The sequence below is a fragment of the Melospiza georgiana genome, chromosome 15, assembly GCF_028018845.1.
Source record: "Melospiza georgiana isolate bMelGeo1 chromosome 15, bMelGeo1.pri, whole genome shotgun sequence".
Lineage (NCBI taxonomy): Eukaryota > Metazoa > Chordata > Aves > Passeriformes > Passerellidae > Melospiza > Melospiza georgiana.
In genome coordinates this window covers 6377168-6392886 of record NC_080444.1, presented here as the reverse complement: position 1 = coordinate 6392886, position 15719 = coordinate 6377168, and the positions used below count along the sequence as shown (strand labels likewise).

The following is a 15719-nucleotide window of genomic DNA, read 5'->3' as shown; positions in this document are numbered from 1 at the left end:
CTTGGCATGTGAAAAAAGATGGGGGATGCTGAGCTGCTGCAGATCCGCCCTAGAGATCAAAGGAGCAAAAGTCAGCCCACACTGGGAGACTGCCAGCACTACTGCAGCTCAGCTTATCCTCACTGCTGAATAATTCATGCCCTTGCAGTGTGTCATTATGGAGCTGTTGGGAAATCAGTGCTATAAAAAGTTCATCTTTAGAAATCTGGCAGATTTTTTTTCCTTAAACTAGGAGGCTTTTGCAGGCTGATGAGGACTGTGGATCTGAGGTCACTTGAATGACAGGGCAGGAGGGACTGCTGAGCACAGGCACTCCTGGTGCTTCAGGGTGTTTCTGACTGGAGAGTCACCATGGTGGGATCCACAGCCATCCTTTCTTAGGGGTGAGCACTGCAGGGCTGTCCCCATCCCATAAAATGGCTGTACTGAGGCTGCTCCTTCCCAGGTATTACTTAGAGGAGCTTCATTACAAGCTGTCTTTGCCCTTCCCTGTGTTGTGACCACTGGCCAAAGCAACCCTGGGGAATTAAAAAATCTAAAGGAAAATATCACTGTTATTTGTGCTGCTTCTGCTGCTGGGAAGAACAATTTGTGTTTTCCCTATGGGTAGAAGTGGTGCCTGTTGCTGAGACACCTCAAAATTAAATGTCCTCAAATTACAGAAATGCATTATTTTAGGATCAGAGCAATTTACCAAACAGAATAAAACCACCTAGATAAAAGAGGTCTGATCTAGGCAGGGACTGCTTTCTGCTGAGCAGAGCTGGTGAATAGGTTTTATGGAAGTGCATGAGAGCTTTGAGAGGTAAAACAAGTGGTGTTTGTTTGGGACGAAAAATCAAAGGCTTCAATTTGGGTCCTTTCAAGCCCTTTACTCCTGAGCTAAGAGATACCATGAGGAGGCTCATGGTTTCCCAAAGCAAGACAGGGTACTGTGGGTCTGTCTGCCTCATCCCTGTGGCACATAGAGGATCCTCAAAAAAATGTTTAACTTGCTGTGTTGGTACTTCCCTGAAAGCTTTTCATGCCCATACTAAGCTGTTGTTCCCTTGGCTGAAGCTAGGCAAGGATGTCCTAATAATTTACAAGAGAATCTCTGGGATACTGAATAAAATCATAATAGTAAAAAAATCCAAACTCTTTTAATACTTTCCAAAAATTCAACAACAACAAAAAAATTACATCAAACAACCAACCAAAGCAAACCTCTCACGAAGAAACAATACATGTCCAAGCACAAGGACAAACAGGCAAACCCACGCTCAGTAGCCTCAGTGCCCCTCTCTGGTCAGAGATTCCAGGCAGTGCTGGCCAGTCTTTCTGGGATACAGCACGGGGTGTGCAGCTGCATCAGCGTGGGACTGGGACAGCCACGGGGACAAGGCTGTGCACACAATCCTCAGGGCAGGGTCCCCCTTGCTTGTGTGCACACAGCCCAGCTGGGCAGCCTGCTTTGAGTCTGTGGGCGGTTCCTGCTGTAAGAAACCTTGTTGCTTGGTTTTTCTACACAAATTATTTTTTCTTTTTTTCTTTTTTTTTTTTTTTTTTTTCCCCTTGGACTTCTGTTAGCCAGTCAGGGATGTGCTGGTGGGACCAGCTGCATTCCCTCTTCTCTCCCCCAGTGTCAGGGAGCAGACATGAAGAGGGTTTGCACCAGCTGATCCATTCCACGAACAAACTGTTGGCTTGATGCAAGCCCTTGGAGCCAGATCTGGGAGCAGGGAGCCTCTGTACCCCACAAGGGGCGCTGCCAGGCTGTGCACTGCTAATCCTTCCACACCTTTCTCCTCCATGACTGCTGCCATACCTGCAGTGCTTGCCCTCCTCCTCCTCATCCTCCCCGTGGCCAGGAAGCCTGGCGTGGGAGGAGGCAGCATGGTGCTGGAGGCAGTCCCCTCGGTGAGGAGGCAAGTTAGTCACTGGCATCCCAGGAGCATCCTCCATGTCCCAGCAGTGCCTGGAGCATCTCCCCTCCATCTGCAGCAGGAGCACCATGGAGGGCAGCGAGGGGAAAGATCCAGCCAAAATTACAACCCAGCCATGCAGGGGGGGGATGCTGCAAGCTGAGAGTGACACACACAGGCCTCCCTTCAGCAGCGTGTGCCAGCCCCCTGCCCTCTGTTCTGTGTGGAAACTTCTCTCCTCATGCCAGGAGCAAGCCCCGCTAGAACATCACCTCCTCACAGCTCCCATAGTCACTCTCCACCATGTCAGAGCCCTCGTAGTTGGGTGGTGGCAGGGGCTGGGCTCGGATGCTGGGCTGGTGGCCCAGCTCGCAGTCGGCGTAGGAGGGCTGGGCCACGCTCAGGCGCATGCTGACCCGCTTGTAGCCCGGCTCGGGCTGGAACAGGGCCCCCTCGCCCTGCACCAGCTGCGCCGGGTAGTAGCTGATGGCCGTGTACTCGTTCTGGCACTGGGATGGCCCCACGTCCACGGGGCCCAGCGGCAGGAAGTCCTCCAGGTTCTGGTTGCTGTAGCGGGGCGGGATGGGGGCGCGCTTGTTGCTCTGGTCCAGCGGGAAGGGGAAGCCCCCGTAGAGAGCGACCGGCTCTGCGTCTGCCGGGGGAGGGGGCGGCGGAGGGAGAGGAGGGTGCGAGGAGGAGGCAGGGGGGCCCTGGATGATCTCGTAGTGGGAGTACTCCTGCACATCTGATGACAGGTACCGGGGCGGCCAGTAGGTGGTTTCTGCTGGGTAGACTGGAACGAAAGAAAGTCACGTTAGATGCAGCTCTAGCAGCTGGTGCCTCTCTCTTGCCCTCCTGCAAATTCTCTCTGTAGGCTCTGAGCCTGTAGATGCGGCAGACTAGGAAAGAGAGATGTGGTCGCTAATTTGGGAATTGTGGAAACCTGAGATCACCCCTGGTCCCCACCAGCCTACAGATATCCACTACTGCAGCACCCAAAAGAGACACTTCATCATTATGTTTGGATGCAAGAAACCCATGTTATGAAGGGACTGGGGCAGCGATGCCTTGGATCTCTCCCTTTCCCTGCAGTTACCTTTGTGAGGAACTCCTGCATGGGGTAACCTTGCTGTCCAGAGCCATTCAAGGTGTTTCCCTGAGAATGTGATCCTTCTGCCCAGGAGTACTGATGCAAATGTCTTCACTAAAACTCCTACTGACTTTTAGGATCTTAACTTTTTTTTTCCCCAATTTTTCTCTTTTACAGGTTTTCTTTCTGACCCAGGATCACAGCTTGCTGTGCATTAATGGTTTCCCTGCTGACTGTGTACAAAACCAAGCAGAAAAAGCAGAAAACTGGGATGTAGTGGTGAACCAGGAGGAAAGAGCCAATGAAAGCCCTACAGCAGGGCTGGGGCAGCATTTGCCCCTACTTTGTGGAGGAGATAGAATGTAAGAGAGATAGAATGTAAGAAAATAAAGATAGTGTGGAAGGTAATCTCACCCCTGAGGAGTTGCAGCTGTACTAATTACCAAAGATTCAGACAGGCCTGCACTTAACAGGCCACAGCTGTGTCCAATAAGGATGAGTGCTATAAAAGAGGGGGTTAGCTGGGTGAGAAGGAAGCTGGAGTTTGTTGGCTGTGCTGTGAAGGAGTCAGCGTGGAAAGAGTCAGTAAGGTGATGCCCATGAGAAATCACCAAGATGATATGGAACTTTTGAGATGACAACACTACTTTGCTTCAGCCAACACCATTTTCCCTCCATGTTTTCAAACCTCAGATCCCCTTCCCAAGGGAAGGAGGGGTATGTAAGAACAAGAAGAAGCTGTGGCTACTGACCCATCTCCTCCCTGGCCCAGGTGCACTTGATGAAGGACTCGTTGTCGGAGTTGGATGGGGGTGCGGCGGGGGGCAGGTTGGGGGCCACACTGCACACGATGGTGCCGCGGTGCTTGGGGGCGTTGGCCGAGTTGAAGGTGACGAACTCGGGGGTGCCGGCGCCCTTGCGCGGCTCGGGCGCGGCCCGGTCCAGGTTGTTGTGCGCCGCGTCGCCCAGGATGTTGAGCTCGATGGGGGGCACGGGCTGGGTGCCCACGCCCACGCTCTTGGAGAACTCGCTCTTGGAGAGCAGGTCGGGGTCCTCGCGGGCCACCGGCTTGTGCGCCTTGGCGCGGTGGCAGCAGCGCTTGCGCACCAGCACGAACACCGCGGCCAGGACGGCCGCCCCCAGCACGCCGGCCGCGATCTCCGCGATCTCCTCGGGGCCCAGCGCCCAGTGCGTGGGCACGATGGCCGGGGTGATGATGGGCTGGGTGCAGTACTCCCCCTGGTAATCGGACGGGCAGATGCAGTACACGGAGCCCTGGCTGCTCACGCAGCGCCCGGCGTTGCGGCACGGGTTGTCTGGGCACTCCTCTGCCAGCTTCTCGCACCTGTGCGGAGAAAGGGATGGAGATGAGCCCTGTGAGCCTGGGATGCACCAGAACTGCCTGATCCTGGTCAGGCTCTGGCTTACACCACCCACAGATGCCCTGTCCTGGTCTGCTGTCCCTCCCTCGCTGGATTCTTGCTACCTGCTTATCCTGGCAGAAGATCCTTGAGTATAAAATGATGGTTTTCAAGAGGCCATGTTTTACAGGGTGGTGCTATTTTTCAGTTGTACACCCAAATTAAAATAGGGGGCTTTCTGCCTCAGAGCAGTGTTTGGAATTCTAGGGCTAGCACTGCATAGAGAGATGCTCCCATCCTGTTAAATTAGGAAGCCCAGGGTCAGTATGAGGTGTGTTAACCTCTTATGAAGTCTCCCATGTCCTCCAAGCTCTGTGGAGCCTCTGGATGGTCTGTGGATATCTGCAGGTTGCAGAAAACATTTGGGAAAAGACCACCATGTGAGATGGTGAATGGACACCCTTGCTGAAGAGGCTTTTTGACATTTTATGGAGCATCTGCAGAACTGAGATGGTATTTCTGATTCCCTGTCCTGGTCCAACCCACACACAACGTAAATGTTTGCCAACAGTATAGGGGACCTTTCCTTCCAACAGCAATGACCTCCCCATGCTGGGGGGAATATACAGTGCTTTAGTGGCTTTTCCTCCCTTTTTTTGTTCTCATTACTGAACAAACTCTGTGAAGTCTGCACTGCTCTTGTTGTAGTCAGTGATTTAGGATGTGTGAGCTGGTGTGTGTGACGTGTACCCACAGGCTCTGGCCGATGTCAGGTATTACACTGCCACCTAATGCTCAGCCACAGGCCTTTATTCCAAGAGCTGAACAGATCATTTCTGCTTTTGCCTTGATCCACAGGACCAGTGTCCAGCCTGGCTAAATGGGCAAGGAAGAAGCATGAACTGGGTGTGATGGGCAAGGCAGAAGGATGAACTGGGTTTGATGCTGTTTGAGCCTGTGCTGGGAATCACTGACCAGGCTGGGCTGGAGGCAAGGTGGGGGTCTTAGAGGGGCTGCTGGGCTGGGGTGGTAATGCCCACTGTCTTGAGCTGGGATTCGAACTGGATGAATCACAGCTGCGAGCTGGGACAGAGATTTCTTTTGCATGAACCCCACAGAGTTCCCAGATAGAAACAACCCCTTTAGCACTCTGCAGGGTGGGTGTTGAGGCTACTGAAGCAGGGGGCACCTCACAGCTCTGCCAGCAGGTTCCCCCAGCCCCAGGGCAGCGCCTGCCTGTACCCTGCTGCCAGGCCCCCCATAACAGCCAAGATGTTCCCATTGCTGCTGAACTCAGCTCCTGTCACAGGGAGCAGCAGTGTGTGCCAGCAGCACTGTGTCCCATCACAGAGAGCCTTTGCACTGCCCCACAGCACCTGCAGGCACCAAAATACTTGCAGGAAAGTTTCAGTTTTCCCTCCTGCTCAGAGGAGCAGCGGCCACACGATGGCAGAGTTATTTGTGTCCTGCCCTGCTCAGCTCTGCCCTCCAGCACCTCCTGGCTGCAATGCTCGGGCGCCTGCAGTTTGCAATTAATCCCAGAGCGTTGGACCTGGTGAGCTCCAGGAAGGTGCAAGGCTCACGTTCTCAGCCCATCAGGGGACGTCACCTGTCCCAAACCCCCCCCAGGCCTTACCTTTCGCCCAGGTACCAGTCCGGGCAGTGGCAGGAGTAGCCGGTGGCCGAGAGGGTGCAGGTTCCCCCGTGCAGGCAGGGCTTGGACTCGCAGGGACTGTCCCCAAGCTCACAGTGCTCACCAGAGAACAGCCCGGGGCAGATGCAGGTGTAACCTGGAGAGGGTGACAGTGAACATATCCGTGAGGAAAAACGGGCAAGGACAGGGAGGAGCAGAGCCTGGTGCTGATGGCCCCCACAGGGGGCTCACACAGTATCCAGGCACAGGAATTTGCTGCTGCAGCAGATGCTCTGGGACACCCAGGCCATCCCTGGAGGCCTGGTGGGTTCATTACAGGACCTGGTGTGGCTGCTGGAGGCTGGGTGGCTGTTCTGGAACAACACAGTGGCACTAGGGAGCTGATTGAGCAACAAGTCAAGCCCGTCCTCTCCTGACACAGATCAGGGATGCAGCCAGGGCATGGCTTTATTGCACGGAGAAGCTGAGGGACAAATCTGGGATAAAGGAAGGGGAACTTGGCTGGCTGATTCACAGTTTCTGACTCTGTTGAGTGCAATCCCCTGTAATTTGTTGTTCTCAGGAGTCTTTGGTCCTGCGAGTTCTCGTGGTATGAAGTGCCTGTCTCAACTTGCCGAGTTTCTCCTGCTTGCAGGAGATGTCTGCTCACAGACAGAGAGAAAGCCAGCAGAGCCAGGCACTCGGAGGGGCTCCTGCTGTTTGTGCTTTTGGCTGCTGTTTAGCATAGCCCCAAGCGTGGGAATGTCCCTGGCTGTGCTGGGCTCCTGCTCGTCACCTGGCTGGTGCTTCTGTGAGGGAAATTCAGAGTTTGCACCTTCCAGCACACTTGAAAAGTCTTTGCTACTCATCCACAAGCTGAACAGCCCTGCTTTAGAGCACAGGGCAAACAACCTGGGCCTGTTCCCACATGTGTGTCAGTGCCCGTACCAGAAGGACGTGCTGACACTGGTGCAGCAGGTGCTGGACATTGCCCACAGGGCTGTGTGTGCCCAAACACAGGTCCTGGATGTGGGGCTCACTTGTGTTTGTGGTCCTGGGGTGGTGCTGGGCTGGCCTGGGTGCTCTCCCCACAGCTGTGTTCTCACACGGCCACGTGGTTCCCCAGGCGAGTCCCTGCCTGTGCTGCAATCCCACGCTGAGGTCCCTGGGCCCAGCTCTGCAGGAGCTCACTGAGAACCCTGGGCACAGCTCTGCAGGAGCTCGCTGAGATCCCTGGGCACAGCTCTGCAGGAACTCACTGAGATCCTGGGCACAGCTCTGCAGGAGCTCGCTGAGATCCCGGGCACAGCTCTGCAATCCTACACTGAGATCCCTGGGCACAGCTCTGCAGGAACTCACTGAGATCCTGGGCACAGCTCTGCAGGAACTCACTGAGATCCAGGGCACAGCTCTGCAGGAGCTCGCTGAGATCCTGGGCACAGCTCTGCAGGAGCTCGCTGAGATCCTGGGCACAGCTCTGCAGGAGCTCGCTGAGATCCTGGGCACAGCTCTGGAGGAACTCACTGAGATGCCTGGGCACAGCTCTGCAGGAACTCACTGAGATCCTGGGCACAGCTCTGCAGGAGCTCGCTGAGATCCTGGGCACAGCTCTGCAGGAGCTCGCTGAGATCCTGGGCACAGCTCTGCAGGAGCTCACTGAGATGCCTGGGCACAGCTCTGCAGGAACTCACTGAGATCCTGGGCACAGCTCTGCAGGAGATCACTGAGATCCCTGTGGGCACAGCTCTACATAAACTTGGGCTGCCTGCCTGGGGTACCCAGGACTGAGCCCATGGCACTCAGGGAACCAGGATAACCTCACAAATAAACATCCCTTAGGCAATCCCTTCCCTGCAACAGTGCCCTGCCTGGGGCCACGTCCCACAGGCTCTTTCTTGGCCACCTAGGCCATTTGCAGGAGAAATTGTTCATCTTGGAAGGAAACTATGGGAAAGGTGATGATCATTAGGTTATTACTGAGGGAGTGATTTTTCACCTCCCCATCCCACTGCATTCTCTCTGCAATGAAAGCAGGGGATGCCTTGACTTAGAGCAGAGATGCGTTTTCCCCTCCAGGGCTTTGAGCTCCTTCCAGCCCAGCAAGTGAGCTTTTCTGTGCAGAGGGTCTGAAGGCTGAGGTGTGAGTGCCAGCCAGACTAACTGTTCTGTACACTTACACCTGGTGTCAAACAAGTTCACCTGAACCAGGCAGCTGCTGAGTCGACAGGGCTGGGAATCTTGTTCCCAGAGGCAGCGGGCAGGGCAGGGGAAGGTGGTGCCTCCTCTGTCCTCACTTGCTCGCTGGGCAGGGTGTGCTTTGGCAAGGGCCCCAGAGAGCTGCAGGAGCAGCTTCTGCCCCACACAGCAGCGTGGGAAGAGTCCCACTGCCCCTCAGAGGGGCTGAGGCACAGGCAGTACCCATCTCACGGAGGGTGTTATGGGGTGCAGCCCTGCTGTGCTGGCAGCTACAAGGAGTTGTAGGGCAGTGACACAGGGTGGACATCACTGGGAGCAGCTCTTCTGCTCACAGCCCCTGTCCCTGTGACACAGGACACAGCTCACTGCAAGGAGCCCCTCTGAGGGCAGCAGGGACACTGCCTGGGGCAGAGCCTGTATCAAGCCTCTTTTGGGTGTGTGTACCCCATGTTAGCCTGGGACTCTAGGATTTGAGCTTACGGTTTTCCCATATCCCTTTGCATAGCCCTGGGGAGTCGCTCACTGCAGTGGGAAGAGTCCAAGATCTTGGCTTGTTTCTGCCCAGATTCCATCACCACATGATTCCATCTTGCCTGATTCCAGCCTTGTTAACAGCTCCTTAAGCAAAAAGGATGCAGAGGGGTGGGTGGAATCTCTACATGCATTTGAGTTTTTGGCAACACTCTGCTCTCCTATGTCATGCACACTCCTCAGAAACACCTTCCTGCCCTCTGGGCCCGTGGTCCACCGGTGAGAGCCAGGATGATGATCTCACAGCCTGCAGCTGCTGCTGCACTGAGTCACCTGAGGTCCCCTGGGATAGAGAATCTCTGCCTCCCCTCTGGAATAACCCCTCTACAGGGATAATAAAGTTGTTGCATCTTTCCCCCCCCTCAGTGCTTAGTGCTCTGCACAGCCCTGTGTGGGATGTTCACGTACCTCCTCCATGAGTTTCGGAGCACATCCCGTTGTTGAGGCAAGGGTTGCTGCTGCAGGCACCGCTGGGGGAGCAGCACTGCCTTATCCCCACCTGCTCCAAGACTTCCTTCGACTGCCCTTTCCCTGGGAGGAGAACCACTTCTCTGCCGTTGATTGCAACCAGGTCCAGGCAGCCCCTGAACCCCCGAGTGACCCTCTGGGACTGCAGCGGCTTTGGGAGGCCCCCAAAGACCAGGTCTCTCCTGCCCTGGGGGACACCACAGGTCCCTGGCAGCTGGAGGGAGGCGTTGCCCAGGCCATCGACGAGCAGGCGGACGGAAGAGTTCTTCACCTCCAGGAACACCGAGTGCCACTCGCCGTCGCTCACAAACCGTGAGGAGGACAGGTTCCCAGAGGAGCTCCCCTGGCAGCTGTAGCCAAGGTGAGGCACTCCATTAACCATCTGTAAAACACACAATCACAGGTAGCTGTGACACAGGTGGCTGAGGACTCATTTCTCCTGCTGCTTCATCCCCCTCTCCTGGCCTTCACACTGGCAGTTGAGATTACTCCCAATTTTCTGATTCCAAGAAGTACCAAATGCAGCCCCTTTCACCTTTTTTAACCTATGTCTTGATGAATTAAGTGACTACAACTCCTTTATTTTGCAGAACACCCTCACCTCTCAGTCACAATTTCACCCGTGGTCCTTCCTGGCAGCCTTTGACCAGCATGCAAGGAAGGAAGCCCATCTTTCCATGTCATAGAGCCATGGGATCATACAGCTACTGCTGCAGCTGCTTGCCCTTTCTCCCACCCTCCTGAGCCTGATCAGAGCCCTGGCATTCAGACTATCCATAAGAGCATCACCAGTCACAGATGGGCTCTTGTTCTGGGCCACGTGGCTTTTGTTCTGTTCTCACTGTCTCATTGGTGGTAGGGAAGGTGCTGGAGCAGTTGTCCCTTTGGCAGGGCTGAGGGTGGTGAAAGAATCTTATTGAGGAGAAGCACTGGCAGCTTTCTCTGGGGGAAAAAGCAGGACTTGGGAGGCAGAGAAAGGAATTACTGTTGTACCCATGCTGGAAAACCAGGCCAAAGTTACTGATAGGTGCTGCAATCCAATCCTTGATCTCCAACAGACTGGAGAGAGACAAGGCACTGAGCTGCTAAAAGTGAACCACACCAACGTCCTCTGCATTAAATTGGGACATCAGAAATTCCTATTTCTGGCCCAAGATTCATCTTTAAAAGTCATATAGACAGAGAAAGGAAAAGTTAGCTGTGTTGCTTCAGGGTGAAGTCAGGGTTAAACCCCTTTTTCACCTCTATCTCCCCAGTGCTTTGCTGATAAAACCTCTCTCTCACAGAAGCCAAGATCCTATGGAGAAGGACAAAAGGGATGGAATGAAGTGTTGGTGGGAAACCTGCAGAGCCTGCTATGCAACATCAAGCAATTGATCCCAGGCAGGAGAGATGTCCATGGGGGACATTAGAGACAGCAAGGAGAGTCTGATTCTTGGAAGGGGTTAGAAGAGTAGCAATGATTATGGGCTACCCTGACTTTAGAGAAACCCACACACAATATGAAGGGACTACTATGGGGCAGAGCAGAACAACAGCTAACTCTTAGAGAGTTTATACCCCATGGTATACATAAATACCAGTGGGAGGAGATGGCAACTGCTGAAGGAAGAAAGAACAAGAAGCAGCTGGCACATGGCATGGAAGGGCCTCGGGGCAACATGTGTGTAAATCCCTTTGCACAACTGGCAAGCACACCAGAGAGCTTTGTCACTTCATTTCATCTGCAGGAACATGATTTCTCTTCAGATGGGTCTGTAGATTTGGCTTATCAATTTCTGGGGCTGGGAGACAGGTGAGAACTCGATTCCCTGGAGCAAGAGCTGACACACTGCCAAGCCTTTCCCAGCTTGCCTGGTCTGCCATCCTCTTCCCGTAACCTATTTCTGAACATCAGGAGAGCTTAGAGAATGGAAAAGTGGTGATATGCATGCTCTTGGGAGAGGTCATCCTCTTCATCAAATCTACAAACCATCAGCTATGGTCCTTTCAAGGCTTTGGCTCATATCTGGAGTACTTCAGTCTACAAAGTTTAAAATCTTAAGGGATTCCTTCATTTTTATCAGGCCAGGTGGTTTAGAAATCTTTTTATCCCTAAGATTTGCTAATAAAGTGAGTCAGGAAAGAAATTATTTACAGGCACTTTTATGGAGGAGGCTTTACGAATGTTTCCTGTTGAAAAGTTTGTGAAGACAAGCTTGGCCACAGGACATCATGGGCTCACTGAACTCCACCAATAATGACCGTTTTCTCCCTTGACTCCCTGTGCTGGCCTGAATCAGTGGAGTCTCTTGTCATCTTGTACTTCCTGAGCACCACCCAGCGTGCTGGATTCCTTCTGATGAGCTCTTTGGTGACTCCTTCCCAGAGGTGAGGTAGAAAGCATGAGACCCTTTATGAGAAGTTTTTCACACTGGCCCTTTAGAGTTCAGCCTAAAGTCACTCTCAGAGATGGGTACAGGACACATGCATGGTATTTCTCTTCTCCTGCTCTTCAGGAGTGATGGCTGTGGCAGCTGGAGTTTGAAATATGTGCAAAAGGCATGTGCGTGGGGGTTGGCTGCTGTGCAGCTCCCTGTCTGAGTGGGTCTGAGTAACTGTGGAAAGATGGAACAACAGGAAGATGGGGTTGTGAAACCATGAGAAGGGATGGGGAAATCCAAGAACAGGATGAACACTTCCAGGTAGGTTATAGTGTGTAGATCTCAATGTGATCAGTCTCAAGGACAAATCTCTGTAAGCTAGTAAGCAGGTGCTGTGAGCTTAGTATCCAGTTAGTCTGAATTCAGTTGATGAGGAATACATAAAACAGCTTTTCTTTAGTAATTTGCTGCCTTCCTTCTGTTGGCAAAGTGGAAGAGTGAGATGATCTTTGAATGCTTTGGTAAGTTCAGTGCTCAGCTGAGGGGAGGAGAGTAATCAGAATGAAATACTCCTGTCTCTGCAGGTGTCTAAAATAGTGAAACCGTCTGAAGAAAGTGGTTGGAAAGAGGGGAGTTTGTGTGAAAAATACAATTTTGGATTCCTGTTCTTTCTTTTCTGTCCATTATTGTAAAGAACCTGTAATCTGAGGTATGGGAGAAAGTTTGCCCTTTGCTAAAGTGGAAACAAACTGGTTTGGGAACAACTCCACCTGATAAATTCTTTGCCCTGAGAGGTGAGATGCAAGAGACGAATGAAGAAACCAGAAAGAGGGTGATGTAGACCTGCTATGAGTGTCTGATGACTTCACCAGAAGTCACACCAGAGACCAATACGTGCATTTACATGTATAGAGAATGATTTCCTGTTGTAGTTGCAGCAATTGCCAAAATCTGCTTGGCTCTCATTTAGTCTTCCCAAGTCTTGTATTTCACTAAGGGTACATATTTTTGCATATTCTTTCTGTGATTCCCTTCCCTGAGAGAGTGAGGTTTTTGTGGCTGTGGAGAGCAGTCCCCTGCAGTGCCATACCCACCTCCAGCGTGGCGTGGTCGCTCCCGTTGGCGTGGAACACGACTGCGTGGTGCTGGTGGGTTTTGAGGCGAAAGTGCATGTGCCAGGAGCCAGCCTGGGAGTGCTGGTACCAGATGTAGCTGTGGCCCCCAAACCTCACAGCTGTTCCTGAAAGGAGAGTGAAAGAGAGGTCTCATCTCTGTGGCACTTTGAGGCTATGCACTGTATCAAGCCTTGCCTCTTTTGCTAGCCTGATGCCACAGCTGTCCAGGAGTTGTCCCATCCACAGCAACCCATGGATCCCTGCACTGCATCTCCCACAGCCCCACCAGGAACTCCCAGTATTTCTTCTATGCACTCAACTGTGAAGAACTGAAATATCAACCTGGCTATTTCTGTCCTTCAAGGTGTCCTCAGTGTGGCCTACAAAACCCTTGAATTTCTCCGTCCTTAGTAAGTTTTTATATTATTCTGTGGTATCCCCTTACGTTCCTGCCCTAATGTCACTGATCTCTGCTCCCTCCAATTATTTCTTGAAATATCCTAGAACCAGTGTAACAAATATATTTTATTGGGCTTTCCTCAAATTTATTTGTTATTCTGTGCTTTGGTCCAGAATCAATACAAGAGATCAAAGATAAAAAATTCTAATCACTGACCTTCATTTCCTGCTAAATATGAGTGACTTTTCCCAATGAGAGATACAGATGTTGCTGTTATTAAAGGCTACAGGAGATCAATTTTTAAAATGAGACTACATGAAACTTTCGGACTTTAAAGTCTTTGAAGTTGTGGGCAGAACTGTTGGTCACTGGGCAAGCTAATTCCATGGAAAATCCAGGTGCTCTATAATGTACTGAAGGAGAACACAACATGCCCAGGTTTATAGAAGGATTGCTCACCGTTGCACAAGCAGATCTGCTCCAGGCTGTGCCGTGGGGTGAGGACGCTGAGCCGGGCCGTGCTGTATGTGGACATCATGCCTGGGTCCAGCTGGATGGTCTCCTTGCAGACACGGTGGGCACAGTCTGACCCGTGACAGGGCACGTGGATGGCTTTCTTCATCCGGAGCCCCACGAGCTGGTCCATCTCCCCAGCTGACCCAGTGAGCTTGCTGGCCAGCACCCGCGGCTCGTACAAGGAGCCGTGCGGCTCTCCCACAGCCAGGAGCAGATCCACTCCATCCGAGGCAGCTGCAGGCTGCAGGCTGGCCATGTGGATGTTCTGGCGCCGGGTGACGAGGATGTTGCCCAGAAATCTCTGCAGGTTGCGCCAGTGGTCCCCCACAAACTCCTCGGGGGAGAGGTGTCGGAAGTGCAGCACCACGGCCTTGTCCAAGGCCTCCTGCGTGAAGCACCACACGTGGACGCTGACGCTCGTGGTGGCTGTGAACGTCCCGTCGCTCACCGTCACGTTCAGAAGGTAGTGCCCGTGGGGGAGCTTGTCCCCAGCAATGATCTTCCCATCTGCAGCCCCGACTGAGAAGAGCCCCTCCTTGGGCACCTGTGCCACCAGAGTGTACACCAGCGTGTCGTGGGGGTCCCGATCTGTGGCATGGATCTTGCCCAGAACGCCGCCTCGGAAGGCCTCCTCGTTGGTGGTGATGAATATTTCCAGGGGAAGGGCTGAGGGGGCGTATTGGCTCTGCTCAGTCACTTGGATGTTTATAAACGCAGATGAGGAGAGGGGAGGGATGCCGCTGTCGGAGACCTGGCAAGGAAAAGAGGAGGATCTGTTACAGCCACACACTGACTAACTTTCATCTCACCTGACTGGGGAGGTCTTGCAAAGGAGAGCGCCCTTCAGGGAGCAGTGAGGGGAAGCTCTCAGGCAGCAGGCAGGGAGTGAAGAAGGAATGGGAAAACTTGGCAGCAGTGTTGGAACTCTGCCTGGAGAAAGCCCTAGGGAAAGGGCAGCTTCCCTGCCTTAGGGAAGGATGGAGGAGACTGAGGAGGCCTTGGAGACTGACTGAGGCCCTCTGCTAGTGATGGGGTCACACTCACTTCCCTTTGCATTCAGCAGGGCTGAGGCACCTCTGAGTGGCTCTGAATATTCCTGAGGGTTAATAATTTTTTGTGATGTTGCCAATCTTTGTGGTTCCACGTGTAAACTGAGTGTACAGAGATGTAAAGCAATTACGCACATCAACACATTCGCTCACGTTCCAGGCTCTTTAAGCCCCTGTCCTACCTCTGACAATATCTGTCTAGCATTGAGTCAAGGAACCTCAAACAGAAAAATGCAAATAATCAGATTATGGGATAAATTTCTCCCTAATGCTAAGCAGTTAGAGGTTGAGGTTTGTAATATAATAGTACCCAGCTTTTGCAACAATTGCCATTACTGAAAAGTATGTACTTTACATGTTATTATCCTTTTGTTTGTAATGGACTATCCCTACTGATAACGTTGAAAAATAATGAATTCATTCTGCAACAATAGAAATCCTTTTTTAAGAGGAACTGAAACCACTTCTTAAATGACAAGGATAATTACAGAAAGCTTGTAGGACCAGATCCAGGTCTCACTTTAAATTGCAATTCACTAGAATGATTATGGGGAAAGCATCTGTCTAAGGAAACTGCTGACAGAGTATTGTTCATGATCATATTATCTGATTTTATCAACACAGAAGCTGGCCCCCTGCTTCTTGTGGGCAGACTGTGTGGAGAAATGAGCTCTGCAGCTGGCTCCAAGCTGCAAAATTTGTGCCTGGATTGGATTTCTTCAAAGCCAGAGATGTTTTCATTTAGCTGGGCCATGCTAATCGCATTTTATTGCTACTTAAGCTCACTGGGGAATTCAGACACCAGGACAGTAAGACAGGCTCTACCTGGACTTGCAATAGGTACTGTTCTTTCACTCTCCTGTTCAGGACAGACGATGTCACCAGCAGACCATTTTGGGTGACTTCAAAGGCTTTCCCATCATTGCCCTGGGTTATCTGGAACGAGTATGGTGGTCCATTTTCTGGAGAGTCTCTATCGCTCATAATCAGCTCCAGGACACTTGTCCCCACGGGAGCATTCTCCTGAAATGGGGAACAACACTATTGGAGGAAGGAGAGCAAAGAGAAATGGCCCAGGGGAGCCCACAGTGCC

General features: G+C 52.4%; 1 protein-coding gene across 1 annotated transcript in view; it reads right to left on the bottom strand.

Moving 5' to 3' along the window:
• Positions 1–2164: 2164 nt before the first annotated feature.
• Positions 2165–15719, bottom strand: part of FAT2 (FAT atypical cadherin 2) — a 55575-nt gene continuing 42020 nt past the window's right edge. The window contains exons 18-24 of the mRNA XM_058034835.1: positions 15452–15649; positions 13521–14328; positions 12641–12786; positions 9124–9565; positions 5992–6145; positions 3747–4339; positions 2165–2697 (exon numbers count right to left, since the gene is read on the bottom strand). Of these exons, the coding sequence (XP_057890818.1) occupies positions 2165–2697; positions 3747–4339; positions 5992–6145; positions 9124–9565; positions 12641–12786; positions 13521–14328; positions 15452–15649 (2874 nt within the window). The remainder of the gene's footprint in view (positions 2698–3746; positions 4340–5991; positions 6146–9123; positions 9566–12640; positions 12787–13520; positions 14329–15451; positions 15650–15719) is intronic.